The sequence below is a fragment of the Ochotona curzoniae genome, unplaced genomic scaffold (assembly GCF_017591425.1).
Source record: "Ochotona curzoniae isolate NIBS_2020 unplaced genomic scaffold, NIBS_Ocur_1.0 contig_430, whole genome shotgun sequence".
Classification (NCBI taxonomy): Eukaryota; Metazoa; Chordata; class Mammalia; order Lagomorpha; family Ochotonidae; genus Ochotona; species Ochotona curzoniae.
In genome coordinates, this window is record NW_024466219.1 from 691,579 (window position 1) to 718,729 (window position 27,151).

Below are 27,151 nucleotides of genomic sequence, written 5' to 3' on the forward strand. Positions count from 1 at the left end.
GTGGTCCAGCTCCCCGTTGTTCAGTCACAGCTTCTGTCCTCCAGTGGCTGTAGGGGGGTGGGGCCAGGCAGGCGACAGCAGGAGAGTGCCCACAGAGCCTGGGGCAGCCACTGGGGCCCCAAGGCTGGACCACAGGACACCTGCGTCTGCAGGCTCAGGGCTCAGACCCCGACAGGTCTGGCCCGCTCTACCCCACTGGATGTCCACGGGCTCTCCAGCCGGCTTGGAGTTCCAGGCCATCCGTCCTCACTCACAGCCTTCCCATGGGGCTTGGGGAGGAAGTTGCTGGCCCTGGAACTGCCCCCTGCCCCTCCTACCCCCTGCGCCTGAAGGAAGCAGACTCTACAACACTGCTCACAGACACTCAGTAAAAGCGAAATTCCCTGTGCACAGCAGCAAGTGTGAGGCTGAGACTCCGGCTAGAAAGGACATGGTGTCCCCCGTAACAGCTGGGGAGGCAGCTGGGGGCGCCACAAGGGACAGAGACGGCCCAGGTACCAGGAGGGTCCCGTACGACACCGACATTCAAGCTGTCCATAGGCGTGGGATTACTGAGAAAACATCAGACAGCCAACCGGGGCCACCTGCCAGACCCCTCCCAGCGCCCCCAAACCCTGCAGGCCTCCCGGAATACCAGCAGCCAGAACGCCGGGCAGCTGAGAGCAGATGGCACCTGCTGACCTGCAGGCTCTGCACAGAGGGAAATGAAGGAGTCCGCTGCGGGGTGAATTCCTGCAACAGGAGGTGACTTGCAGGTGCACCAGCCTGGTGGGAGATCTGCTGGGGAGGGGTCGTGGCAGGAACTGGGGCCCGGGGCACAACTGCCCTGGCTCAAGTCACCACTCCCTGCCCCACCACAGGCAGCCTGGCCCAGCCACTGCTTCCTGGCCCCATGGTGCCCACCATGCCACTGCCTCTCCAGAGGGACTTGGACAAGAAGAGTTAGTCCGGGCACACTCTTCCTCCCTGGGCGGCTCGTGCATACTTGCTCAGCCATTCAGAGCAGTGCCGTGGACTCTGCTGTCACACAGGAGTTCTGGGTGGAATGACCAGACTGCTGACGCCAAGACGCAATGTTCACCCTTCGCAGAGGCTGGAAGCCCAACATGGAAGAAGTGGGGGACCGGGGACCAGTCAGGGACCAGGCCTGGCCACAGACCAGCTGCGTCACATGGGGCTACCAGGTCAAGCTTAGTTACCGAAACACCAGTGGCTGCCCTAGTAAGAAGCCAGACAGCATAACTGTGGCCGAGGGCGCAGGGGGAGCACCTCTTCTGGCACAGTACGGTCCTCAGGCCACACTGTCCTGGCACAGGTGGGGGACCCTCCAGGCCGACCCCTGATGGCACAGCAGCAGTGGCTCATGCAGACCCCCACACAGCGACGGGGTGTCCACGCTACGAGCTGTTTCAGTTTCTGACTCCAAGGCTCAGAGTGTGCCAGCAGGCCTCCTCAGGCTTTCAGTGCAGCGGGCACCCACAGCGATGGGGCAGAAAGAGACACTCCAGGAAAGGTCTCACGGACCAAGCCAGCCACAGCGGACCCGAGAGCGCTGGAGGAGCAGGGTGGACAGCCCCAGTGCACGCTCCAGAGCTTCCGGCGACAGGACCGAAGCGTCTGCCTCATACCAGGACAGGGCCAAGGAACCTGGCAGGGGGCCGGCACAGGTGTCACACTGGTGTCCCACGTCAGCGGCAGCCCCCTCCTAAGGCCAACAGGCCCCCCAGGCTGACAGCCCATCACGCAGAAAGCACCCCTGCCCAGGCCTGTCAGACAGGCTTCCCTGGGCGGGCAGGCCAAGCTCCGCGCTGGATCCCACGCTCTGACTGGGTACGGCCAGGCCAGGTAGCCCCCAGGACTTCCAGGCAACACGGTGGGCCTCACTGCTAATGGGGAGGGATCGCGGTGGCCCTTGTCTGTCACGCCTGCGAGTGGACGAGTGCTCACAGTCGTTCCCGGGCGACCCTTCCATCCAGACTCCGGCCAACGCGCTGAACCGTGCAGTGCTCACTGTGCAGACGGTAAGATTGCTTAGGTTTTATTTGGAAGGAGCAGCTATGGAGAGGAAAACCCTGTGCTGTTTCTCTCCCAAATGGCAGAGCGGCCGGAGCAGAGCTGGAATCTCCTCCGTGTCTCCCGGGGGTGCAGGGGCCCGAGGCCTTGGCCCATTTCTGTGCTGCTTTTCCTAAGTCTTCCGCAGGGAGCTGGATGGGAAGTGGGCATCCAGGGCTCAAACCAGCTCCCCTATGGGATGCTGGTGCCGAAAGTAGAAACCACAATGCCACAACACTAGCCACAGAGATGATAATTCTGCAACCAGTTAACTGGGAAAGATGAGCTGTTTCAGAGTTTTCCTGAACATTTAAGACAAAGTCAGAGACACTCCCCGTCCCCAGCACAGCCCCAGTGCAGGGCGCTGGTGGACTGCCATGACGGGGTGGGCTGGACGGGAAAGTTTGGGGATTTCTGCCGATATCCTGGAAAGCTGACCTGGGTGCCTGAGCTCTGCAGAGGACGGTGCCACTGGGCGCTGCCCCTACTGAGCGCCTGCAGGGTTCTGGGAGAGGTGCTACCCCAGTTGGAGCCACCAAGCACGGAGGTCACGGCACAGGTAAGGTAACAGGGACCTGGGAAGCTCGGGCAGCTGGCTCACATTTCCTGCGGTTGGGGCGCCGCTCTGCTTCCAGCTGACCCCATGGAGCCTGGGGGACGTGTCCTGGCCAGGTGCGCCGTCCTGCAGGGGGCCAGTCGGTGCACACAGAGCCTGAGCTCCGCGCTCCCTCCCTGCCCTTCCCCGGCTGTCCTCCCCAGGAAGGAGGAGGCAGGCGTGGTCCCCATTCCCGCCTGGCCCAGGTGTGTCACAGGCCACGGAGACCTTACTCAGCTCTGTCTGCGGCTGCCGTGGGCTCCCTGCACGCCCCGTGAGTCCCGGCAGGCCTGGCTGGGGCTGCAGCTGTGCCAGACGCAGGGAGCTCCCTGGCCAGCCTGGCCATTTATGGGCATTTTCCTTCCTGGCTCAGAACAAAGAGAGCCAGTGGGCGTGCCCACCTGCCCAGGAGGGACGGCTCCTGGGGAAGGAGCACAGGGGGTACCCCGTGGCAGAGGGACGCTGGGCCAGACACTCCCCGTCAGGCTGACTCAGTTGAGCTCCCGTGTCACTGTGTGTGGGGGGAGACTGGACAGTGCTGACAGACACACCCCAGGCCATGGACAGGGGACTTCCAAGGCTTCCAGGGCCCAGGCTGCAGGGAGCTCAGCTCTGACCAGGGCCTGCCCATCCCCAGGGCTGACGGACAGGCTGTCTGCTCAGGAGGGGCTGGTAGACCCTAGGCCACGGGGGCCCAGAGGTGACCAGTTACTGAGGGGGTGGGCCCCACACCTCAGGGGAGATGTTTATCATCATATTAATAGTCAGAGAGAGACCTTCCATCTACTGGTTTACTCCCCAAAAGGCGTCAACAGCCCTGGGCTGGGCCAGGCAAAACCCCGTGTCTCCCACGTGGGTGTAGGTCCCAGCACCTGAGGGACACCAGCACTGCAGGTGGCAGATCGGCCTGCCGTGCCAGGGCACAGGCACCTGGTGCAGCTTCTGCTGCAGCTGAGATGGCACGCTAGGTGGGGCTGGGGCCAGCGGGGCCGTGGCGCCTCAGCCTTCAGCAGGGCACAAGCCCACGGTCCAGGGTCCCCAGCACCCATAACTCCGGCCTCAGCCCAGCTGTGCTGTGGGTGGCCCGTTTTCTGGAGTGCAGGTGCTGTGTGACCACAGTCACTTTAACTGCCCAGCCTGATACATGGGCCACCTGGGGTCCAAATCCTTTCCTGATCCCCAACAACAGCCTTGGGCTACGTGGCCCCAGCCTGGGGACCTGCTCTCACCCGCAGGAGTGCTGGGAGTCGCTCGCAGCCCTTCCAGAGCACCCGAGGGCTCGTCCTTGCTCCCCTTCCAGAGCACCCGAGGGCTCGTCCTTGCTCCCTGCACTGCAGCTGTCACAAGTCGCCCTTGACCAGGTTTGGGGAACAGGATGGACTTGTGTGACAGCAGACAGGGGTTTGTTTTCACCTTGTTTTGTTTGTTTGTTTTGGTGGGAAGCCAGTCTCTCCATCTTCCGTCCCCTGAGCCATGTCATCCCCACTCAGCCTTTGTGACATGCAGCACCAGGCGCGACAATCCTGAGACACAGTGAAACACAAACGCGTGGACGGGAGCCGGGAGGAGAGCAGTTTCATCCAGCTGGACGACTGTGATGGGGCCAGCAGCTAGCGGCCGGGGCAGGGGTGGGGGTCGAGTCGCTGCCAGGGACGCCTGAACCCCACCTGGAACGCACCTGGCTTGAGTCCTGGCCACCCTGTCCCTGCTGACACTCCGGAAACCCAGGCAGGGCCCTGGGCCTGGTTCCGCCCGGCTGTTGAGGGCATTTGGGGAGTCTGTCAGTCTGCTTTTAAACCAAATCACCTTTTCAACCAACATTTGAAGCAGAAACCCTACCCTGTGGTCTTTCAGTGATCGGATGGCTGGCTGACAGTAAGGACACTGGCCGAGGCTGCGCAGGCGAACAGCACAGCAGTGCCAGCAACAGCTTTTCCAGCATGCACTCGCTTCGTGCCCACCTGCCCGCTGCCACCCTAAACACTCGCCAGGGCTGGCACCATTCGTTTTCCCCAGGAGCTTCCCCAGGGGAGCGTCCCATGTTCCCATTCCACAGGCAGAGCAGCCAAGACACAGAGGCAGACACCAAGATTGGACCCCTGAGCGCAGCCAAGGCCTGGAAGGCACCAGGGTCGGTACTGGCCCTGAGCGGGGGCGGGGGGCGGGACAGGGCCGGTGTGAGCGGCCCCTCCCATTTCCACATCCATAAGGCAGCTGTTGGACCAGAGTCCCGGCTGCTCCCGGCTGCTCCCGGCCCAGGCTCCCTGGTGCACACAGCTAGGGCACGCCACCATTCTGCCTCCTGGGAAGCAAACGCTGTGTTCACGCGGGCTGGAGCCTCTCTCCTCTGGCAGCGCAGAGAGTGGAGCAGGAGTGGCTTTACCCGTGGAGTGGGATGAGTTTCCATGCCTGGACCCTGGACGCTCTTACCTCTAACACAGGGAGACGAACGGGCCACCTGTCCACCCTATGCTGTAGAGTAGGGTATTCAGCTATGCTGAAAGGATTTGGCTTTCAGCAATGTATCTGAGAAACAGCCACGTGGAGAGAGACCCCCACCCGCTGGTTCACTGCCCAAAGGGCTGCTGCGTCCTAGGGCTCCCACACCAGTACAGGGTCCCAGGCGCCGGCAGCTTCCTCTGCTGTGTCCTCGGGCTGTTAGCAGGGGGCTTGATGGAAGTGGAGGCCAGTGGGACCTGCTGCCGTGAGCATCGGCTTACCCCATGGATTTGTAACAGCGTAGGGCTCCCCGTGTCCTCCGAGCACCGTCAGGGGCCATGGCAGCAGCTGGTGCAGGAATAAATGGCCCCCGTCTGCAAAGCGGGCTGCACCCAGGGGCAGGGGGAGGGCGTTCTGCAGGGCCCTGTTCTTGCTCCTGCAAGATCTTCCGGGACCTGCTGGGGGAAAGGGCACTGGGGGGCCCGGCCTCCACAAAGCGCCCGCACCGAGGGGTCATGCCAGACGCCAAGGCCACGGGCCACGGCTGGTACTGGCCCTGTGGGTGGGCATAGCCGCAGAGCATGAGCCTGGGCCGTGAACACCGCGGCTCTGGGACCACCCCTGGCGGTTGGGGAGCAGCCAATTCCGTGTAGACTGGCCGCCCTCCCCCCAGCTCCTGAGTTGGCTTGGGCAGGAATGTCAGGACCACCTGGGTCCTCTCTTCATCTGGGAGCAGGTGGGTCACCTGTCCCCGTGGCCCGCTGTGCCCACCACAGCACTGCCTGAGGCCGTACGGGCAGGGGAGGGAGGCCCCACACCTGGGCACTCCTCAATGTCCACTGCGTCCTCCACGTTTGGTTCAGGGCTGCGCTCCCCTAACCCGGATGGGCAGGGGAAAGAACACCAAATTCGTATCTCCCTTCCTGGCAAACCTGGTACTGGGGGCCCTGCGTCGCGCGTGGGCGGCAAAGGGCACAGCCCAGGCTGTGCAGGGGGCAGTGGGTGGCTCCCGGCGGCTGCACGCCCAGGTGAGCCGGAAGTCAGTGGCCGGGCCTGGTGAGGGGCGGGCCACGGGGCCCCACGGGCCGGGGAGAGATGGCTGCCCGCAGGACCTTCTGGGCTTGCGCCCTGGGACCCGGCGGCCCGGGGGGCCGGGCGCACGGCGGACCACCCGGGCGGAGGGCGGGGAGGAGGAGCGCCCGGCGAGCAGGGGCCGCCCCCGCCCGACTGCGCGGCCCGGCGCGCCCTGCTCAGGTGAGTGAGTCACTCTGGAAACGCGGTGTCTTCCTGCCAGGCCTGAGTCAGGGGGAGGCGCGCTTAAAACCACCTGAGGGCGCGCGGAGGGAGCGCCGAGGGAGCGCCGAGCCCACGGCCATGCCCGCGCTCTGGCTGCGCTGCTGCCTGTGCCTCGCGCTGCTGCCCGCTGCCCGCGCCGCGTCCGGGAGCGCAGGTGAGTGTCGGGCCGCCGCAGGTGAGCCGCGCCCGGCGGCCAGGCCCGCCCCGGCCTCCAGGGGCCCCGGAGAGCCGTGCGGCTCGCCCTGCAGCTGCCTCGCAGTCCCCCTGCCTCGGGAGCGAGTGGGAACAGCCGACAGGTGCCCTAGCGCTTCGAGCCTGCTCCTCCAGGACTTGCCCTGTCCACCCAAGGGCCCTGTGTAATGGCGCCGGGCGGGTGGTGGTTTTGTTCAGGCATTTGCGGGGGGGAGGGGGGGCGGAATGCTTCCTGTCACTGAGTCGGGGACCCTTCCCGCGTGCTCATGCCTCATTTTGGGGGTGCAGTCGTCCTGTGCCTGCCTGTCCACAGTGTTTCACAGGAGGCCTTTGGCAGGGTTTCCCGGCCCCCCGGGCCAGGTGAGGTTTATCTTATCTGGGCACTCGAGCCTCGTGAGAGCTCAGGCTGTCTGGGCGCCCGCCGCGAGAGCCGCGACCACTCACAGCTGTTCCCTGTTGGGAATCTGCTCCCAGAAGCAGCCTGGAACCTCCTGCCTCTGTGGCTTCTAACCCTCAGGGTATTCCAGCCATTGGCTCGGCAGAAGCGAGGCTATCCATGCATGGCTCCATTGGTCATGGCGCCCTCCAGGGAGGGGGTGCCCGCATGTGAATGGGCCCCTCTCTGTGTGGGTGACTACAGGTCCTGGTCACACAGCCTCGGCTCCGACTGCCGTTCTTGCCAGCATCCTGACGGCCAAAGATGGCGTGTGTCAGTGTGAGCGCACACACGCACACGTGGGGTACTGTGTGAGGCTCCATGTTCTGATACGACTCTGTGTCACCATCTGTATGTGCCTCAAGCTTCCCTGCATGACTTTAAAATTATGGAAGCACACCTGGGCCCCAGGAGGGTGGGCTCCCTTGCAGTTGGGATGGGTCGTCTTGGGCTGGTGGGTCTCCGGGAGGGTGGGTTTCCTGCGGTTAGGATGGTCGTCTTGGGCTGGTGGAGAGCAGATATTGACATGAATGGGAATAGCGTGGGGGCCACTCACTTCAGATCCCTGCACGGGCCCTGGTCAAGGCCAGCGGACATGTCCACACTGGCAGCCTCTGCCTTCTGGGTCTGGGCACGCTTCTTGGCCCCGTGATGAAGGTGAGAAAGGATAGCTGTGAGCTGTGGCCTGAGTTGACCACAGCTGAAGTTCCGCTGAGCTGTGGGTGGCGTCAGTGTTGCGCGGTGAAGGCACTGCCCCTCCCTGGCAAGCCCAGACCACCGGCGTTCAGTGCCTCGTGGTTAGGGAACGGTGCACACGGCTGCCCGCTCCTGGTGGCAGCTGAGTTCGGTGAAGCCCAGCAGGGATGCTGCTCCCTGGGAAGCTGTGGTCAGGTGTTTTGCCTGCAAGGCTTTCATGAGCCGACTCTGCCAGCACACGGGTGTTCCGGTCAGCCTGGCCGCCAAGTGTGGCTCTTCCCTCCTGGAACCTTTCTGGAAACTTCCAGGAGCCCATGTTTCCACCTATTAGATGGTGCATCCCAGAGGGGGAATGAAAGGCTAGGATGGAATGTCTGGTTCCTCACTTCCTTCAGTGGTCCGAGGCCAGCAGCCCGGCTCCAGTGAGGGCAGACCCCCGAGATGACGGCACCCTCAGCTCGGGGTGGTAGGGGTGTATCCTGCGGCTGCAGGACTGGGTCTGACTGCCCAGTGCGGGGTGGGAGGGGAGAGGAGGGGGAGGAAGGAGAGCTGAGGCGTGGCTGTGTGCCTGCTGGGCGCTGCAGGTGAATGATGCCCTGCGCACTGCGGGCAGTGGAGTCCTTTGCATGGTCAGGAAGCGCTGTGCCCAGGCCTTGTCGAGGTCATGAGACTGGAAGACTACGGTGCTCCTGGAGCGTGCGGTCAGGGTGCTGGAAGTGGGTGCCAGGCGTGCGGTTTGTGCCTGACGTGATGCCATTCCTGGGGGCGTGAGGACAATGGAAGGTGCACTCTCCAGGGCCACGTGGGACACACTCTGTCCCAGGGGCAGTCTCCTTGTGCAAATGGAGACCCTGAGCTGTGGAGGCACAGCCTTCAAATGCTGGGTACAGCCATGCAGCTCATGAAGCAATGGGTGACCGAAGTGTCTCCCTGTCCACCTGCCAACCACACTTCTGTCTCCCAGATGGCACGGGAACAGCTTTACTTGCCAGGACAGCCTTAAGACAGGGCCTCGTCCGGGACATCAGGGACAGTCCTAAGACAGGGCCTTGTCCGGGACATCAGGGACATCCAAGACAGCCCTAAGACAGGGCCTCGTCCGGGACATCAGGGACAGTCCTAAGACAGGGCCTCGTCCGGGACATCCGGGACAGCCCTAAGACAGGGTCAACGGAGATGATATTCAAATGTTTAGAGTTGAACACCCCATGTCCCACATCTGCGGGCCCAGGTTTGAATCTAGCTCAGCTCTCAGACAGGTGTCCCAGGAGGCAGAGGTGGCAGGACCCTGCCATGCACAAGGATGGGAGTTGAAGCGTGCAGGACAGAACCTAACTTATCTGTCGCAGCCCAGTGCGCAGGCCGGAATGCCCTGCCTGAGTCAGCCGGGGCAGCAACTGACTCACGCTGGGCGCTGAGGTCATCTCTGGCTCATGGCCAGCGCCCAGGGCGGGGTCTTCCCCGCGTGTGCAGGCAGCTGCTCACTGTCGTGCTTCCACCCTGGACAAACATGCGTGGCCTGAGGTCACCTCCGGGGCTGGTCAGGGCAGAGCGGGGCTCCGGCTGGCGCACGTGGTTGGGACAGGGCCAGGTGAGCTGTGCTGGCGGGAAGCTCTCCGCTGTCGTCTCCCCTCTGTTCTCACTCTCACCCATTTCCTTCTGAAGCTGGCGCCATCTTGATCACGTGTGCATCTCTCGTGGGCACACGCGTGTTCCGGCTGCTCAGGCACCTCTGAGTCACGTCTGATTAGAAAACTTGCGCAGTGCTGGGCTGCAGGCCCTGTCAGGAGAACAGATTGTAGGTAGCCGGGGCTGCTCTGCAGGCGGGTTTGCATGCAGCGTGGAGCTGGTCCCTGGAGCTCGGCTCAGCAAGCACGGGCGGGTAAGCAGCCCTGATGCCACCCATGCACGTGAGGGCACGTCAGAAAGCGCCGGAACAAAGAACTGCAAGATAAGCGGATTTGGGCACCAGAAATGTTGCTGTGCACGCGTGTGCATTTTCTGACACACGTGTTGTGTGAACTTTACGGCCCCATCTGTGTATGGCTTTCTGTCCTTGCCAGACACCACTGCCACGGGGACCGGGATGTCTCAGCTGCTGGTCGGTTTGGTGGCCAGAGTTCAGTTGGGCAACATCACCTCTGCTTCCTGCTGCTCTGCCCGTGGCCTGCACTGCTCTGGCAGAAAGGGGTGAGCTGGCCGAGCTCAGAAGGGAAGCTGTGCGTTATAGAGGCCACCAGCGCGTGTGAGCTGCGGGTCCCAGCGCATCCTCGCCACTCCTATGGGTCTCTGGTTGTCCTGACTTGTGTGGCTGGGCTCCTCTATTCTAACTTCAGACAATCCAGTTCCAGTTCACCGTCTTCAAGCGGGCACAGTCCCTGCGGGGAGGTGGTGTGTGGGCACGGTACCTGCGGGGAGGTGGTACACGGGCACGGTCCCTGTGGCGGGGGCGGCTTGTGGGCGCTGTGCGTGAGGGTGCGTTGTCTCCAAGCACGGTCTGGATTCAGCAAGGCATGCCCAAGCCTGGTGAGCTGTGAGGGCTGGGGTGGCCACAGGGCCATGCCCCTCATGGAAGCGAGAGGAGGCTATGGAAAGCGCCCCTTAGCAGTCATGGGCTCCAAGGAGCCAACAAGAGACTGAATGTTTTCAGTGCCATCTGCTGCGGCTTGGCTGCTTCTGGTTGGCACAGATGAGTCTGCTTGGTTCCTTGTTGCCCCGTCTGCCATGTATTGATTCGTTTGCATTTTATAAAAAAGGCAGACAGACACAGGTCTCAGATCCTGCACAGAGCCAGCGCTGAGCTGGGGTCTGAAGCCAGGAGTCTGGAGCTACATTTGAGTTTCCAGGTAGGTGTGGCAGGCACCTGAGCTGCCCAGGGGAACAGCTGGGACTTTGGTCAGGCATTCTGATGGCCATGGCCTTGTAAAGGGGCTGGACACCTGAGAGAGAGCCACGGAGAACAGTGTATATGTTGAATACCAGCCACGCATCCTCTGGCCCCGGGGCTGTGGGCACTGTGTGGGAGCCGGATGCATTGATGCAGATCCTGGCTCAGTGTTTGCATCGCAGATGATGCTGCTGTCCCGAGGCGTAGTCTTTGGAAGTGCCAGTGTGCCCCTCGCATCCCAACCTCCCCGCTTCACTCTTGAACCCAGGTGCGGAGCCCTGAGCCATGCCTCTGCTCAGTTCCCACCACCACCATCCCTCTCTCCATGTGTGTCCCACCAGGGGTCAGGGGACCGCCTCTCCAGGTTGGGCTCCAGGGTTGGTCCACATGTGCCCACTCGGGCCTGGGCTGGAGCCCCAGTGTCCCTGCCTGCCCCGCTGCCCTGACAGCACCCTGTGACCACTCCCCAGGCAGCCCGTGCTGGCAGGTCGCCCAGAGGCAACGGAGCTCTGCAGATGCTGGTGGCCCCAGGATGGGGGGCATGGAACCAACCCCGCTGAGCATTGGGGTGCCCGCATGCTGAGTCCCTATGAAGCAGGCGGCTCCTGTGGGTGCCAGCACTCGCCAGCTGTCGCCTGCACCGCTTGGAGAGTGACAGCTCCTGGGAAGCCGGTAGCCTGGACAGGGCCTAGCTCTGGGGGCCCCAGTGGGGCCGGCTGGCAGTGGCTGCGAGCAGTGTGGGAATAGGAGAGCAGGTACAGCCTGAGAAGGCACTGGTGTCCCTACACTGCTGTGCTGTTCCTTAAAGAGAGAGAGCCGGAAGCGGACAGTCACCGGAGCTCACGGTCAGCTTTGAGGATGAATGTCCGGGTTCTGTTTTCAGCATTCATCTGTGCTGAGAAACTTAAACCCCGGACACAGAGACTCCTCTTAGCAGATTTTATTATTTTTCTTAAAGATTTACTTTTTATTTTTATTGGAAAGTCAGATACACAGAGAGAAAAAATTCTCCGTCCGTTGATTCACTCCTCAAGTGGCTGCCAAGGCTGGAGCTGAGCAGCTGATCTGGAGTCTGATCAGGAACCAGGAGCTCCTCCGGGTCTCCCATGTGAGTGCAGGGTCCCAAAGCTTTGGGCCGTCCTCCTCTGCTTTCCCAGGCCACAGGCAGGGAGCTGGGTGGGAAGCGGGGTGCCGGGATTAGAACCGGTGCTCAGATGGGATCCCGACATGTGCAAGGTGAGGATGTTAGCCACTAAGCTATCACACTGGGCCCTCTTAGCAGGCTTTAAGGCTGGCTTGTGGCTAGTGCCATCTGCCACACTAGTGCTGGTTCCTGTCCCGACTGCTCCACTTCCCACCCAGCTTCCTGCTAATGCTTCTGGAAGGCAGCAGGGGAGGGTCCAAGTGTTTGGGGCCCTGCACCCATGGGAGACCTGGAAGAAAGAAGTCCAAGGCTTTGGCCTCGGCCTGGCCATCTGAGATGTGTGCCAGTAGACGGAAGATTTGTCTGTTTGTAACTCTGCCTTTAAAAAGGAATACAAACAGACATTTTCATCATCACATGTAAGTGTCCTTCCACCCTGGGCGTGTCAGACCTGAAGTCTGATTCGTGCCAACGGGGCCATAACGTCCCATGCCTTTGTACCAACCTCGGAGGGCACGTATGCCCTACCTCCTAAGAAATGCACAGTTGCACTACGTGTAAAGACAAAGTACCCGTAGGTCGGAGAGGGTCGTGTACCAGCTGGGACTGTGAGGCAGCCAGCCGTCGGGCTTTCAGAGAGCGAGCCATTCTGCACTCAGGCCCTGGCACCGGCAGCACCTGGCCGACCTGGCCAACCTGGCCTGGGCCCAGAGGCGCTGTGGCTCTGCAGGAGACCCGTCCTTGGACACAGGGCAGGCACCTGACTGCAGTCGGGCAAGGTGATGCTGAAATTACAGTTAACGTCTGACCAAACAAGGGGGCACGGCTGGCTGCAACAGCCCCTCAGTGCGCCAGCAGCCCTGGCTTTCCTGTGCAGACTGCAAAGAGGCTGAGGAAGCAGAGGCAGTGGGCAAAGTGTAGGAGGAAGGATGAGAAATGTGAAAGCTGACCTGGAGGGCACCGACCCTGCACCGGACTGCAGGCCTGGGGCAAGGGGGCGAGTGGGTGGGCCGAGCGCAGAGGGGTGCAGGGGCCCAGCAAGTGAGGGAGACCCGCTGACCCTGCACCAGACTGCAGGCCTGGGGCAGGAGGGGCAAGTGGGTCGCATGGAGCGCAAAAAGGTGCAGGGGTCCAGCAAGTGAGCGAGGCCCAGGAGGCAGCGCTCAGGTCTTTGTGTTTTTGAGATGTCCCGTTGGAGAGGTGAAGGCGGTGACAGGGACAGCCTCCAGCCCCACAGCCTGGCAGAGGTCACGCAGGGAGGCGTCCTGCAGGGCCGGGGAGGGACACAAGGGCCCCAAGCATGGGAAGGGCACTCTGCGCAGGGGTGTGGACGGGGTGTGGTCTCCAGCTGGCTGAGTGGCGGGCGTAGCTTAGGTCATCTGCCCGCTGTCTGGCAGAACCTGAATGCCAGTGTGGCAAGTTCAGACAGGAGGCTGAGATTTCTGCCCCTGAGGTTATGCACATGTGCCTTGGTGGGCCTAACGTGTCCTCAGGCAGCCTGTTCCCTGCCTACCCGCACCCCCTGCCCCCTGCAGCACCACACCTGTGCCTCCAGGGCGCAGACTGGGACGGGGGAGTAGCAGTGGTGGGGTGCACCTGCTGGCCGTGCCGCCCCAGGGAAAGCCTCGCACACAGGATCAGGAGCCTGTGTCACAGAGCCTGCTGCTCGTGAAAGCTGTGTGCTCTGTGCCAGGGAAGTTTCAGGGGGCACCTGGGCTGGGGGGGTCCTTCCTTTCTCCTTCCCTGTTGAGTGGCCGGAGGCACAAGGGCAGGCATGGTAAGGTGGGGGAGGGGGCAGCAGGGGCCCACTGAGAGGTGGAGGTGTGGAAGGAGAGGTGGGCTGAGGGCTCTCCAGGGAGGGGGCAGGCGCTCAGTTCCCAGTGCCTAGGTGGCCCAGGGAGTCACCATAGGCTGGGGTGGGTGGGGTAGGGAGAACATGGAGCCTTCTGGAAAGAACAGAGTTGGCAGTGGGGGCACCAGCAGCACCTGAATCTCACAGGGAACACCCTCTGAGGCCCCCACATGTTTGTGAGCTGCAAGGCTGCAGGACACACATGAGGCCCCCTGTGGCATTCCCAGTGTCCATGAGCCGACCCTGCATCCCACCTCCATGCTTGTCCCAAGATCCTGCCTCCCTCAGCAAGGCCTGGTGGAGGCGGGGTGGGGGGCTCTGTCTCCCATCACGCCCCACGTCTGGCTGGTCCAGCTTTGCAGGGACACGGCCGTGGCCCCTCGCCACCTGCCCCGACCTGTCCTCTCCCCCAAGCTTGGCGTGGCTGCTTTCTTGGCGGTCTGACTAGTCACCCCTTTGATTCCTCCCTGTCTGCCAGTGGGCGGCAGCTGGCAGGGTGGTGCTTGCCTAAGAGGCACTTGTGGGGCGCCTCAGGGCTCTGATGCTTATTATGATAATAAGTGCCTGAGGGGCCCCTGCCCTGGCACCCTGCAGCTGCCTGCACCACCCCTCAGACATGCTGACCCAGCATTTGGCAGAGCGGACTTGATGCGTTACCTTCTCAGCAAAGATGCGGGGAGTCAGGGGCAGGGACTGGGCAGAGGGGCTGTGGCCCAGGACAGGTGTGGTCCCTACGAGTGGACCAGGCCTCCGGGGCAGACACCTGCCACCCTCCCGCAGCTCCCACGAGGTTTCTTCTGCGTGTGCTGACGCATGTCTGGGACCGGGAAGCAGAATGGAAGTCCCGTGCAGACGAGTTGATGTGGACAAAGCGGAGTGGATGTGCACTTCCTCTCTGGCATCATGAGACCTTGGCCACTGCTGGTTCCAAATCGTGCTGCTTGGATGAGTCTGAAGCCCTGGCCAGCTCCCCACCCCGCCTGTGAAGCACTGTTGTCAGGGCAGGTGGAGGGAACGTGCAGCAGGCTGGCCAGGGACGGCAGGGCAGGGGCATGCAGAATCCACCCTGAGGGACTGGAGAGGCACGAGGCCACCAAGCAGCAGGTGGACATTGAACGGGTCTGGAATGGGGGAGGGAGGGGCTACAGCTGAAGGCTGAGGAAACACCTGTGTGTTTGCTTGCCCAGCTCACTGAGCTCTCCCAGGGTGTGGATGCCAAGTGCTGCGTGTCTGGGGGTGAGCTGTGCAGTGTGTGTTGTTGAGGGTGTGCAGTGTCTGTCTGGCGGAGCATGTGGTGTGTGTCCGGGGCTGAGCTGTGCAGTGTGTGTCGTGGGTGAGCTGTGCATTGTGTGTCTGGGGGAGCTGTGCAGTGTGTGTCTGGGGGAGCATGCGGTGTGTGTCTGTGGGGGTGAGCTGTGCAGTGTGTGTCGTGGGTGAGCTGTGCATTGTGTGTCTGGGGAAGCATGCGGTGTGTGTCTAGGGGTGAGCTGTGCAGTGTGTGTCTGTGGGGGTGAGCTGTGCAGTGTGTGTCTGGGTGAGCTGTGCAGTGTGTGTCTGGGGGAGCATGCGGTGTGTGTCTGGGTGAGCATGCGGTGTGTGTCTGTGGGGGTGAGCTGTGCATTGTGTGTCTGGGGGAGCTGTGCAGTGTGTGTCTGGGGTGAGCTGTGCAGTGTGTGTCTGGGGTGAGCTGTGCATTGTGTGTCTGGGGGAGCTGTGCAGTGTGTGTCTGGGGTGAGCTGTGCAGTGTGTGTCGTGGGTGAGCTGTGCAGTGTGTGTCTGGGGTGAGCTGTGCAGTGTGTGTCTGGGGGTGAGCTGTGCAGTGTGTGTCTGGGGGTGAGCTGTGCAGTGTGTGTCTGGGGGTGAGCTGTGCAGTGTGTGTCTGTGGGGGTGAGCTGTGCAGTGTGTGTTGTCGAGGGTATGCAGTGTGTGTCTGGGGGAGCATGCGGTGTGTGTCCGGGGCTGAGCTGTGCAGTGTGTGTCTGTGGGGGTGAGCTGTGCAGTGTGTGTCTGTGGGGGTGAGCTGTGCAGTGTGTGTCTGGGGGAGCTGTGCAGTGTGTGTTGTCGTGGGTGAGCTGTGTAGGTGTGTGTCTGGGGGTGTGAGCTGTGCAGTGTGTGTCTGGGGGTGAGCTGTGCAGTGTGTGTCTGTGGGTGTGAGCTGTGCAGTATGTGTCTCGGGGTGAGCTGTGTGTGTCTGGGGGTGAGCTGTGCAGTGTGTGTCTGGGGGTGAGCTGTGCGGGTATGTTGTTGGGGGTGTGTAGTGTGTGTCTGGGGGTGTGCAGTGTGTGTAAGGGGTGAGCTGTTTGGGTGCATTAGGGCGGACTATGTCAGGGGTGGGCCGAGGGATGTCTGTTGGGCGACAGGCTGTGCCTCTCCATCCAGTGGCAGACGGGCCTTCCCTATGTGAAGTGTTTTGCCCCTTTCATTCAGTGCACAGGCAGGAGTGTTTTAGAACTTGGCATGGGAGGTTTTTGGTGGTGAGAAACTTGTAGCCGGTTCTCAGGGAGTTAATCTGAGCGTGTTAGGAGGGGAAATGAGTCTCAAAGGCCACTGGCAACAGGAAGCGAGCAGGCAGTGAAGTCTCTGTGGTCCTGAGGTGGGGAGGTGGCCGAGGGGCTGTGGGTATAAGGACGGCAGGCTTGCTTACCTTGGAAGTGTTGCCCTGAATGCATTGTCGCACTGTCCTGTGGTTAACTGCGGTGGGCAGCGGACCAGGTCTGTGCTAAGTTAGGGCCCTGCCAGAACCCACAGGACACAGTGAGCTCAGTGTGGGCCACCACAGGGCAGGGGTTAGCAGGCAGGTGTGAACAGGATGTGTGAGCAGGTGTGAACGGGAGGTGTGAGTAGGATGAATGTTGAGCAGGTGGGTTCAGCAGGAAGTGTGAGCAAGTGGAGGATGGCTGATTCCAAGATCCAGGAACTCCAGTCTAGACTTTCACACCCAGAGCTCAAGCGCCTGGCCCATCATGGCCTGCCCTGCCAGGCTGCCAGCAGGGAGCTGGCTCAGAAGTAGAGCAGCCAGTACAGAAACCAGCAATTCATCATGGGCTGCTGGAGTCACCAGGGGTAGCGTAGCCCACAATGCTGGACGGCCAGGCCATGTCCTGTCCTTCAGCCTCAGGGTGCACTGCCTCTGTGTGTGAGCCCCGATGGGAGGCCGTCTGAGTCCTCTGGCTTAAGCACCATGCTGAGTCCCTGGTCTCCTGCCAGCTGGCCTGTCCTACATGCTGGGCCTGCTCGCTGTTCCAGGCTCTGGCTGCTGTTGGGTAGGAGGGGAGAGGTGGCCAGTCTCTGGGTCCTGTGGACCGCCGGGGCTGGTGTTGCATCCTGTCCATCCCGTGCAGTGACACGCCCCGCCATGGGGTGGCCATGCTGGGCTGCTCAAGCCAGGCTGTGCTGTGTGGGGTTGCACACATCTGGTTTCCCTGGAGGCCTGGATAGCTTGGTAGCACCATGCCCACTGTCCCCCAGCAGGAGCAAGGACCCTCCTGGGTCTGGTGTGGCCCAACTGGCCACCTTACGCCCCCACTTGGCGTGACCCCTTGCCTTGCTCTGAGTCAGGGCAGGACCCCATGAGCCCTGCTCCCCATCCTTTGCCCCTGACTCTGTTCTCACCCCGCAGTGTGTGACTGCAATGGCAAATCCCAGCAGTGCATCTTCGACCAGGAGCTTTTCCAGCAGACGGGGAGTGGCTTCCGCTGTCTCCGTTGCGAGGACAACACGGATGGCACCCACTGTGAGAAGTGCAAGGAGGGCTTCTACCGGCCCCGAGACAGGGATCGCTGCCTGCCCTGTGGCTGCAGCCCCACAGGTACCAGACACGGGGCAGGGAGAAGGCTGCTTCGCCTAGGCCATGTCAGCTCCTGGGAGTGGGGAGCAGCTGGAGAAGGCAGCCCCAGTCACCTGGGAGCTGCCCGTGTGCCAGGGGGACGTTGGGCCCCTCGCTGCCGGGCAGGACCATGGTAGGAGGTGGCTGTGGGCCCTGGGTGGTCATTGAGCACCCGGGTTTTCCTGTGACCATGACCTTACCCCATTTCCTTCCCTGCCCTCCTCTTGTCCGCCTGGGCTGCCAGGTTCTCTCAGCACACAGTGCAACACCTCCGGCCACTGTAGCTGCAAGCCAGGGGTGACGGGCGACAAGTGTGACCGCTGCCAGCCTGGCTTCCACTTGCTCACCAGTGCTGGCTGCAGCCAGGATCGGGGACCACGGTGAGTGTGTCCTGCCCTGTCATGGCCATCATGGGCCCACTCACTCAAGCCTGACACTGACCGCAAGAGCCAGGGGCCGGCCTCTCACTCATGTTAGCTTGGAAGTTGGGGGGCCTGCCTCTCCAGTCAATTGCTGAAACAAGTTGGAGAAGGCACCACCTTCCGCAGGGCTCGGGATTAGGGGCCTCTCGTGGGAGCTTGGCCGTCCTTCTCCCAGCTGCTGCCTGGAAGCCACTGTCCCCAGCCAATGTTGCAACAGCCCACATCTCCTCCCTGGGCCTAGGCTGAGCTCAGAGGCCCAGTCCCTGCACAGCCCTGCTCACACACTCCACCCAGGGTTACCCCATCCCACCCCAGTGGCCCACAGCTCCCTGCATTCCCACCAGGCCTGGCCCTCGCTGCCCCTCTTCCCTCAAGGGAGCAAGCATCCAGAGAGTAGAATAGCCATTTCTGGGCTCACTGCAGTGGACCCCTGCAGTGAATGGGGGACATGTGGGGTCCTCCTGCAGTGAATGGGGGACATGTGGGGTCCCCCTGCAGTGAACGGAGGACATGTGAGGTCCCCCTGCAGTGAATGGGGGACATGTGGGGTCCCCCTGCAGTGAACGGAGGACATATGAGGTCCCCCTGTAAGGAATGGTGGAGACATGTGGGGTCTACCCCTGTAGGGAATGTGGGGACATGTGGGGGTCCCCCTGTAGGATATGTGGGGACATGTGGGGTCCCATTTGGGTGGCCGATGTGTGCCTGCCCTGATACAGGCTCAGCAGGGGTGGGTCTTGTTCATGGGGTGGTTTGCACAGATTGGAGTAGGGGTGGGGGCGGGGCTTCTGCGTGTGTGTGCGAGCCGTGGGGCAGGTGGGCTGTGTGTGGGGCTGCCAGTCCCAGGGGAGGCCGATGCTGAGGTTCTGCAGGGTGGGAGTCCACCAGGGAGCCAGGACCTCAGCTTCCAGGCTGCACAGGGCCTTCTTGTTGCCCATAGAGGCAGCCCAGCCCCAGGCATACTGGCATAGAGGGGACGAGGGCATGGATGGGACTTGGGGGTGTTGCTGTGGGGGACACCCTACAGTTCCGTGCACCTACTGGGGAGCACTTCCCATATGGGTGTGGCCGGAGAGTCTCCCTAAGCTGCTTGCTCTTCTTTCCCAGGAGCCCACAGTGTGACTGTGACCCTGCAGGCGTGGTGAAGCCCTGTGAGGCGGGCCGCTGTGCCTGCAAGACAGCTGTCACTGGCGAGCGCTGCGACAGGTGTGTGGGCAGTGGCCCTGGGCAGGTTGGGGGAGAGCCAGCTGGGCGGGTGGGGGCAGGCAGGCAGCTGGACGGTGGCCTGGGCAGCTGTGTGACCATGAGTCTCCACACACAGTTGTGGATCAGGGAACTCTGACAAAGGCGGAGGCCTCCTCCCAGCTCTGGCTCCACTGGCCGCTCCCACCCCGAAACCTGCCAGATTCCGTTCTCTGCCCAGGGCCCTGGGGCACCCTGCCAGCTGGCTTGGGATTGCAGGTGGAATGCAGGGACCAGCTCACGTGGGTCTGGCTGGGCTCCAAAGGGCTTGGCCTGATGAAGCGTGCTGGGCAAAATCCTGCAAGTGCTACAGCACATGGCCATATATAACCAGGGTGCTTGTGGAGGGGCCGCCCACGGACGGCTGGGCCCGCCCAGGGAGGACTGGGGCCACGCGCCTGCCCCTGCTGTCCTGAGTCCTACAGGCAGGTGGGGCTCTGGGAGCCACGGCTGCTCCTGCTCCCAGGCCTCAGACCCTCCCCTCCCCTGTGAGCATGGAGGCCCAGGAGAAGGGTCCTCCATTCCCTACAGGAATACAGCTGCCTGGTTCCCTGCCAGCCCTTCCACCTGGGCCTGGAATGTGCCAGACACCCGCCCAGCCCCATTCCTGGGGTACCCTTGGCTGTGGGGGAGAAATGACTCAAAGATTAGCTGCATGCTGGAGCCTCTGTAATTCCCAAACCCCTCTCCCAGCACCGCCCAGAGGACATGGCCTCGTCCCCCGGCAGTGGGTGCCATTCTGCCTGGCTGGGGTGTGGCTTCTTGGTCTCTGCCAGTGTGACCCCTGCGTCCACACAGTCCCCTGCAGTTTCCCACGGTCCCCCCACAGCCTCTCTTGTGTGCTGGTTTCTTCACCTCCAGGGTCCCTCTGTTGAACCTTAGCTCTTCCAGGGCCATCGGCGCTGGCTGACCAGCTCTCTGGGGCACTCCAGGTGCATAGCCCTTCCCTGTTTGGGCCAGCGGCTGAGCCCAGGCCACTGTGCACTGCCCAGCCCTGAGGAAACCCTGCCTGTGTGCTGTGGTGTAGGGGAAGAGATGAGAGTGTATGAAGGAGCACCCAAGAAATGACCGCTGAGGCGTGCCACTCCCGTTGTCGAGTACATTGCCCTCCCAGCTGCCCCTTCTCTCCCAGCATCTGGCATGGGCCTGGCAGCTGTGGCAGTGTCCCTTGCCACACTTTTCTTTGTCCTGAGGGAGGAGCTGGGTACCTAGGGGGGTGGGCAGCGCCACGGGGCAGGATCTGCCTTTTCGGCCCCTCACAGGTCCCCACCGAGGGTGGGTTCACAGCTTGGCTTCCAGACCCCAACCTCCCCACAGGCAGAGGGCAGAGCCATCTCCATGTCTGGGGTCGGTGGGACTGGGTGTTTCCCTTGTGCCTGCAGCCCACAGGGAGGGCAGGAGGGAGAGCAGAGGTGAGGCGGCCTCATTTCCCACCCTGCGCTGTGGCAGGTGCCGGCCCGGTCACTACTACCTGGAGCAGAACAACCCCGAGGGCTGCACCCCGTGCTTCTGCTATGGGCACTCGGACAGCTGCCACAGCGCCACCCAGTACAGCGTGCACCGCATCGCCTCCGCCTTCCCCCGAGGTGAGGGAGACAGCACCGAGCCGGGCACCCCAAGGGAGGCCCTGGGCAGACACCCTGGGTCTGGAGCAAGCCCCCCACTTTCCTATGTCACAGATGTGGATGGCTGGAGGGCCGTGCAGCGGAACGGGGCCCCAGCGAGGCTCCAGTGGTCGCCGCACCACCACGACGTGTTCAGTTCCGCCCGGCGGGCCGAGCCTGTGTACTTCGTGGCCCCTGGTATGTGTGGGCCACGCGGGGTCAGAAGGCTGGGATGTGGGTTGAGTGTGGAAGAACTGTGTCCATGACCCCTGGAGTCTGGAGGCGATGATGTCTCTCAGAGAGAGGGGAGGCCACCAAGCCGTTGGAGATGTGGGGGAGCCATACCCGCAGGGGGACCTACCGGGTCAAATAGAAGGTTCTAGATTTCCAAGGGAAGTGGGAGACCCGGGGCAGAGCTGCTTCTGGTGGGTCTGGTGGAAGCAGGTGGGAGGACAGAGCTCCCTGTGTGAGTTAACAGAAACATCGGTGTTGCGTGCTGTGGTAGGAGAGTCCTCCGAGAAGGGACCTTGCCCCAGGCCTCAGTGACCGGTGTGTCCCTGGTAGCCTGTGCCGGCAATCTGTGGGAACAGCATGCCAGCATCCGGGAGTGTTCGCCTCACAGGCCTTGTCGAAAACACCTGTGCAATTTGGGGCTTTATCTGCTAGGGACACTGCTGCTGTAGCCAGGGTTCTATGGGTACCACGGTGCCCCTGGGCTGGTCATGCTGTGTCCCACATAGCCAGGGTCCCATGGGTCTCCCATCCCTGGCCACACTGTGAGCCCTATAGACAAGGTGGAGTGGCCTTGTCCATGTCCCAAACTGGCCTGTGTCACAAGTTCCAGCAGATGGCACATCCATCTCCCTGGTCACCACTGGCCCTGCTCCTCTAAATTCTCCCTGCAGCCAAGTTTCTTGGGAACCAGCAGCTGAGCTATGGTCAGAGGCTGTCCTTCGACTACCGTGTGGACCGGGGAGGCCGGCAGCCATCTGCTCACGACGTGGTCCTGGAAGGTGCTGGCCTACGGGTCTCGGCCCCGCTGGCACCGCGCGGCAAGACGCTGCCTTGTGGGGTCTCCAAGACTTACACATTTAGGTGAGAAGAGGGGCCGGGTGGCCGGAGGCCTGGGGTCCTGGCCTGGGTTGCATAGCCCGTGCCTTGCGGGGCAGGACCGCCTGGGCGCCATGCTGTCATGGGGAGGAGGCCTGGGTGGTTTGTCATCTTGCTTTCTGACTGTGCAGGTTGAGCGAGCACCCAAGCAGTCACTGGAGCCCCCAGCTGAGCTTCTTGGAGTACAGGCGGCTGCTGCGGAACCTCACGGCACTCCGGATCCGAGCCACGTATGGAGAATACAGTGAGTGGCCCCAGCCTGCCCACCCTCGGCCGCACAGGTCGGCTCTCTGGGAGGGTCAGGCCAAGTCCGCACTTTGGCGACCTTGCAGATGGTCTCTAGGTGGTCAGCGCAGGGAAGAACGCAAGGCCTGCCTCGTGACGGTCTCCTGGTTCAGACGCACGTGGGTGGCCCAGGGGGCTGGCAGGAGTGGGCTAAGGGCAGGGGCTGGCGTGGGCCAGTGAGGAGTGCTCCCCAGTCTGTCCCTGCTCACGGCCATCCTCTCTGCTGCAGGCACTGGGTACCTGGACAACGTGACCCTGATCTCGGCCCGCCCCGTGCCTGGGACCCCTGCGCCCTGGGTGGAACAGTGTGTGTGCCCAGCTGGGTACCGTGGCCAGTTCTGTCAGGACTGTGCCTCCGGCTACAAGAGAGACGCTGCAGGGCTAGGGCCCTTCGGCACCTGTGTGCCTTGCAACTGCCAAGGCGGCGGGGCCTGCGATCCTGACACGGGTGAGTGGCACCTGGCCAGGCAGCTGGCCGGCTGAGTGGCCAGCACTGTGTGATGGTGTGAGCAAGGGGCCGGGCGACCCACCATAGAGGAGCTGTGAGGGTTGTGTGAGCAGATCGCAGACAAGCCAGGGCCTCGATGGGCAGGGGTCCTGCTGAGCCTGTGGCGAGGTGGGGAGCAAGGACGAGACCTGGGGCTGCAGCCAAAACCCTGAATCCTCATTGGATTTGGTGCTGGGAGGGGTGAATGCCAGTGCTGGGATGTTCTGGGGAATGTTCTAGAAATGAAGGTTTCCGTTTCCCTTCTGGCCCCATGCATTGTCCACATGGAAGGGAGGGCTCGCCTAACCCTGCTCGCCCCTCCACCCCCAGGAGACTGCTACGCAGGGGACGAGAACGCTGGCATCGAGTGCGCCGACTGCCCTGCAGGCTTCTACAATGACCCCCAGGACCCTCGTAGCTGTAAACCATGCCCGTGCGGCGAGGGGCTGGGCTGCTCGGTGGTGCCCGAGACAGAGGAAGTGGTGTGCAGCAGCTGCCCTCTGGGGGCCATGGGTGAGCCTGGGCAGCCCCAAGCTCTCTGCCCCCGCAGTGCCAGGCGCTCCTGTCCCTGGTTAGTGGGGCTAGGGGTGGGGCACTCTGCCTCCTGCAGTGCGGTGGCAGCTGAGCCCAGGGGCCAGAGGTCAGCCCCAGCTCCAGGCCTTGGAGCTGGCTGCACCTCCCCCTCATGAGTGCTGTCCCCATCAGGAGCCCGCTGTGAGTCCTGTGCCGATGGCTATTTTGGGGACCCCTTGGGGGAACATGGTCCCGTGAGGCCTTGCCAGCCATGCCAGTGCAACAACAACATAGACCCCAGGGCCTCTGGGAACTGTGATCACGTGACGGGCAGGTGTCTGAAGTGCATCTACAACACAGCTGGTGCCCACTGCGACCAGTGCCCAGCGGGTTACTTCGGGAACCCACTGGCTCCACATGCAGAGGACAAGTGTCGAGGTAGGGGGCATGCCAGCCAGCTTGCCAGTGTGCCTGAGGGACAGAAGGCTGGGGGTGGGAGTGATGCATAATGCCTCCCTGTTCCTCTGACTGCACTGGCAGCTCACAGCCTGTATGGGCCTGGCTGTGCCCACGGCCCAGCTGCCCCATCCCAAGGCACTGGCAGACAGTCACCCAGGAGGGCCGAGTGAGGAGTTAAAAGGACCACCTTCCCACTTAGGTCACCCTACCCCACTGAGTGGACACTCCTCATTTGTGAACTGGGCAGATGCCTGCGCAAAGCATATGGAGGCCTGGCTGGTGCTGGGGAAGCAGCTTGGCCAGCCCCCTGGGCTCTGCCGCCTGCGTTGCCCACCCATTCCTGGGCAAGTTGGTGAACAGGCTGTACTGTCTGTCTGCAGCTTGCAACTGCAACCCTGTGGGCTCAGAGCACAGGCAGTGTCGTCAGGATGGCAGCTGTGTCTGCAAGCCAGGGTTCAGCGGCCCCAGCTGTGAGCGTGAAGCCCAGGCCACGGTGCCCGCTGGCTGCCCGGCCTGCTACCAGCAGGTGCACTCTCAGGTAAGCAGTCCGCAGCCTCTCACGGGTCCTGGGGTTTGCCTGGGCCTCGTTGCCTAGGATAAAGGGGAGGGTGCCACTTCTTAAAGTGACTTGAGGGGAGCTGGACTGTGGCCCAGTAGGTCCCATATCTGAGTGAGTCCTGCCTGCTGACTTGGCCAGCATCCCACAGCCAGGGAGTTGCAGGGCTGCAGTCACCCAAGCCTGGGCCTGGAGGCTGGGCCTCCTGCGACGTGGGCAGGCTGGGCAGTCAGGCTGCTGTGTCCACATGGGGAACTGAGGTCACTCTGCCTGTCGGGGTCCCGGTCACAGTCCCACTCTCTCTGCTTCCTTCTGTCCCCTGCAGCTGGACCTGCTCACAGAGCAGCTCCGGAACCTGGAGGCCCTGGTTTCCAAGGCCCAGGGCGGCGCGGTGCCTGACTCGGAGCTAGAGGGCCGGCTGCAGCAGGCCGAGCGTGCCCTGCGGGACATCCTACGAGAGGCCCAGCTCTCCCAAGGTGACCAAGTGGGGCTGGGAGGAGCTGCCGCTCTGGGCCGGCGCTTGGCCCCTGCACGCCCCCTTGTAACCTCAGGGTGGAGGTCAGAGTCCCGGTGCTGCCATGTTGCCCTCTGCCCTGGCATGTGGAGCATGCTCCCCTCTTGTCTCCTCTGTGTGCAGACGCTGGCAGAGCCCTCGGGTTCCGGTTGGCCAAGGCAAGGAGCCAAGAGAGTAGCTTCCAGGCGCGGCTGGCTGAGCTCAGGCGCACGGCCGAGAGCCTGCAGGCCCTGGGTGGGCCACACCTGCGCCAGGCGCAGGACAACCGCCGACTGCTCACTCAGATGCGCCTGCACCTGGAGGAGAGCGACGCGTCACTGCAGAACACTGTGGGTTTGTCCTGCCTCGCGTGGGGTGGCTGCTTCCCCTGTCCCCACAGTCCCTTCTGCCTGTGGCGCCTGGGCCTCTCCCCGCCTCTGTCACACCTGCTCTTCATGCTGGTGCCTTGCAGGCTCCGTTTTCTGCACCACCTCTTCTTCCTCGTTGCTCATGGCTACCCATGTCCCCACACTGGCCGGGCCTCTCCTGGGGCCTCAGCTGTGTCCCGTGTGTACTCCCTGCCTCCATCATGCTAGTGTCGGCTGCAGGAGTGGATGGAGGGCAGAGAGAGGGCAAGAGGGAGGGAGCAGAGATCGCGCAGGGGAGGAGCTTGCCAAGGCCTCAGCCAGAGGTCCAGGCTTTGCAGCAGTGGCCTTGGTGGGGCTGGGGACATGTGGCCGAGCCTTGCCCGAGGCCACTCTGTGACCCACAGTGTGTCTGCTTTGCCAAGGCAGGCAGGGTAAAGGAGTGTTGAGGTGTGTGTTGGGCATGGCTCCCGTGGACCCGCAGGTCACCTGGCTCTGCTTCCCCACAGCAAGTCCCCTCGTCCTCGGAGCACGGAGCGGGCCCCGGCAGCTTTACAAGTCTGGCCCAGGAGGCCATGAGGCTGGCAGACAGGTGAGCCAGCATGGCCTTTGGATGTGTGTCTGTGCAGGTGGCCATGGGGGTGGGTGGTCCTCTCCCACAGCCCTCGGGGACCCCTGCTGAGTGTCAGTGGCAGGGTGTCTACCATGAGCGGGGAGTCAGCATTCGGAGAGGAGCACCCCACAGTTTGCGGGAGTCGCAGGCGCTCACCCCGTATCTGGGAATGGAACACAGCGGCTGAGGGGCCAAGTCCGGCCGAGGTCTCCTCCCAGCCATGCGGTGCCCTCGCCCCTCGGCCCTGTGCCACGGGCGATTCTGTGAACCCCGAGGGGCATTCAGTGGAAGGTGGGAGCTGGCTGTGGTTCTGTAGCATGAGCTGCTGCCAGCCCTTTACAAAGATTGATTTTACGTGAGAGACAGAGAGAGCTGCCACTTTCCAGTGTAGTCCGCAGATGACCGCATCCACCACAGCTGAGTCAGTCCAGAGCCAGGAGCCGCTCCCGGGTCTTCACGTGGCTGCAGGGGCCAAGCACCGGGTCTCCCCCGCTGCTCCCCCAGGCGCATCAGCAGGGAGCTGGCTGGAAAGTGAAGCGGTCTGACCTACAGCTTTCACACGTACGGGGTGCCAGTGCAGCATACAGAAGATTGCCTGCCCTTGGTGGCCCCATAGTCCCTTTTTAAAAAGCCCTTTCTAGAGCCAGAGCAGAGTCTGGGGGCTCTCCTGCACAGCTGTCCCCCAGGGAGGCCCTGTTGAGTGTGACAGTGGGGATGAGCAGGGAGCAGACCCAGGGCACAGGAAGGTGAGGAGTGTCTGAGCAGTAAACAGCTTACAGGCACACCACACACCTGTGCACAACACACAGGCACACTGCACACCACACACCTGTGCACACCACATAGAGGCATATTGCACACCACAGACACACTGCACACCACACACAGGCACACTGCCCACCACACACACGCACACTGCACACCACACACACGCACACTGCACACCACACACCTGTGCACACCACACACAGGCACACTGCACACCACACACAGGCACACTGCCCACCACACACACGCACACTGCACACCACACACACGCACACTGCACACCACACACACACTGCACACCACACACAGGCACACTGCACACCACACACACCTGTGCACACCACACACATGCACACTGCCCACCAAACACACACTGCCCACCACACACACGCACACTGCACACCACACACACGCACACTGCACACCACACACACGCACACTGCACACCACACACACACACACTGCACACCACACACATGCACACTGCACACCACACACACGCACACTGCATACCACACACACGCACACTGCACACCACACACCTGTGCACACCACACACAGGCACACTGCACACCACACACACTGCCCACCACACAGACGCACACTGCCCACCACACATGCACACTGCCCACCACACACAGGCACACTGCACACCACACGCACGCACACTGCACACCACACACCTGTGCACACCACACACAGGCACACTGCACAACACACACGCACACTGCACACCACACACACGCACTGCACACCACACACAGGCACACTGCACACCACACACACGCACACTGCACACCACACACAGGCACACTGCAC

General features: G+C 62.6%; 1 protein-coding gene across 1 annotated transcript in view; it reads left to right on the plus strand.

Moving 5' to 3' along the window:
* The first annotated feature begins 1,889 nt into the window (after positions 1-1,889).
* Positions 1,890-27,151, plus strand: part of LAMC2 (laminin subunit gamma 2) — a 33,614-nt gene continuing 8,352 nt past the window's right edge. Inside the window, exons 1-17 of the mRNA XM_040985770.1 lie at positions 1,890-2,021; positions 5,530-5,644; positions 6,381-6,536; positions 17,209-17,397; positions 17,660-17,795; positions 18,945-19,043; positions 20,529-20,665; positions 20,759-20,881; positions 21,589-21,778; positions 21,925-22,037; positions 22,308-22,526; positions 22,896-23,078; positions 23,271-23,516; positions 23,918-24,075; positions 24,419-24,569; positions 24,731-24,936; positions 25,461-25,543. Coding sequence (XP_040841704.1) covers positions 1,890-2,021; positions 5,530-5,644; positions 6,381-6,536; positions 17,209-17,397; positions 17,660-17,795; positions 18,945-19,043; positions 20,529-20,665; positions 20,759-20,881; positions 21,589-21,778; positions 21,925-22,037; positions 22,308-22,526; positions 22,896-23,078; positions 23,271-23,516; positions 23,918-24,075; positions 24,419-24,569; positions 24,731-24,936; positions 25,461-25,543 — 2,636 coding nt within the window. The remainder of the gene's footprint in view (positions 2,022-5,529; positions 5,645-6,380; positions 6,537-17,208; positions 17,398-17,659; positions 17,796-18,944; positions 19,044-20,528; positions 20,666-20,758; positions 20,882-21,588; positions 21,779-21,924; positions 22,038-22,307; positions 22,527-22,895; positions 23,079-23,270; positions 23,517-23,917; positions 24,076-24,418; positions 24,570-24,730; positions 24,937-25,460; positions 25,544-27,151) is intronic.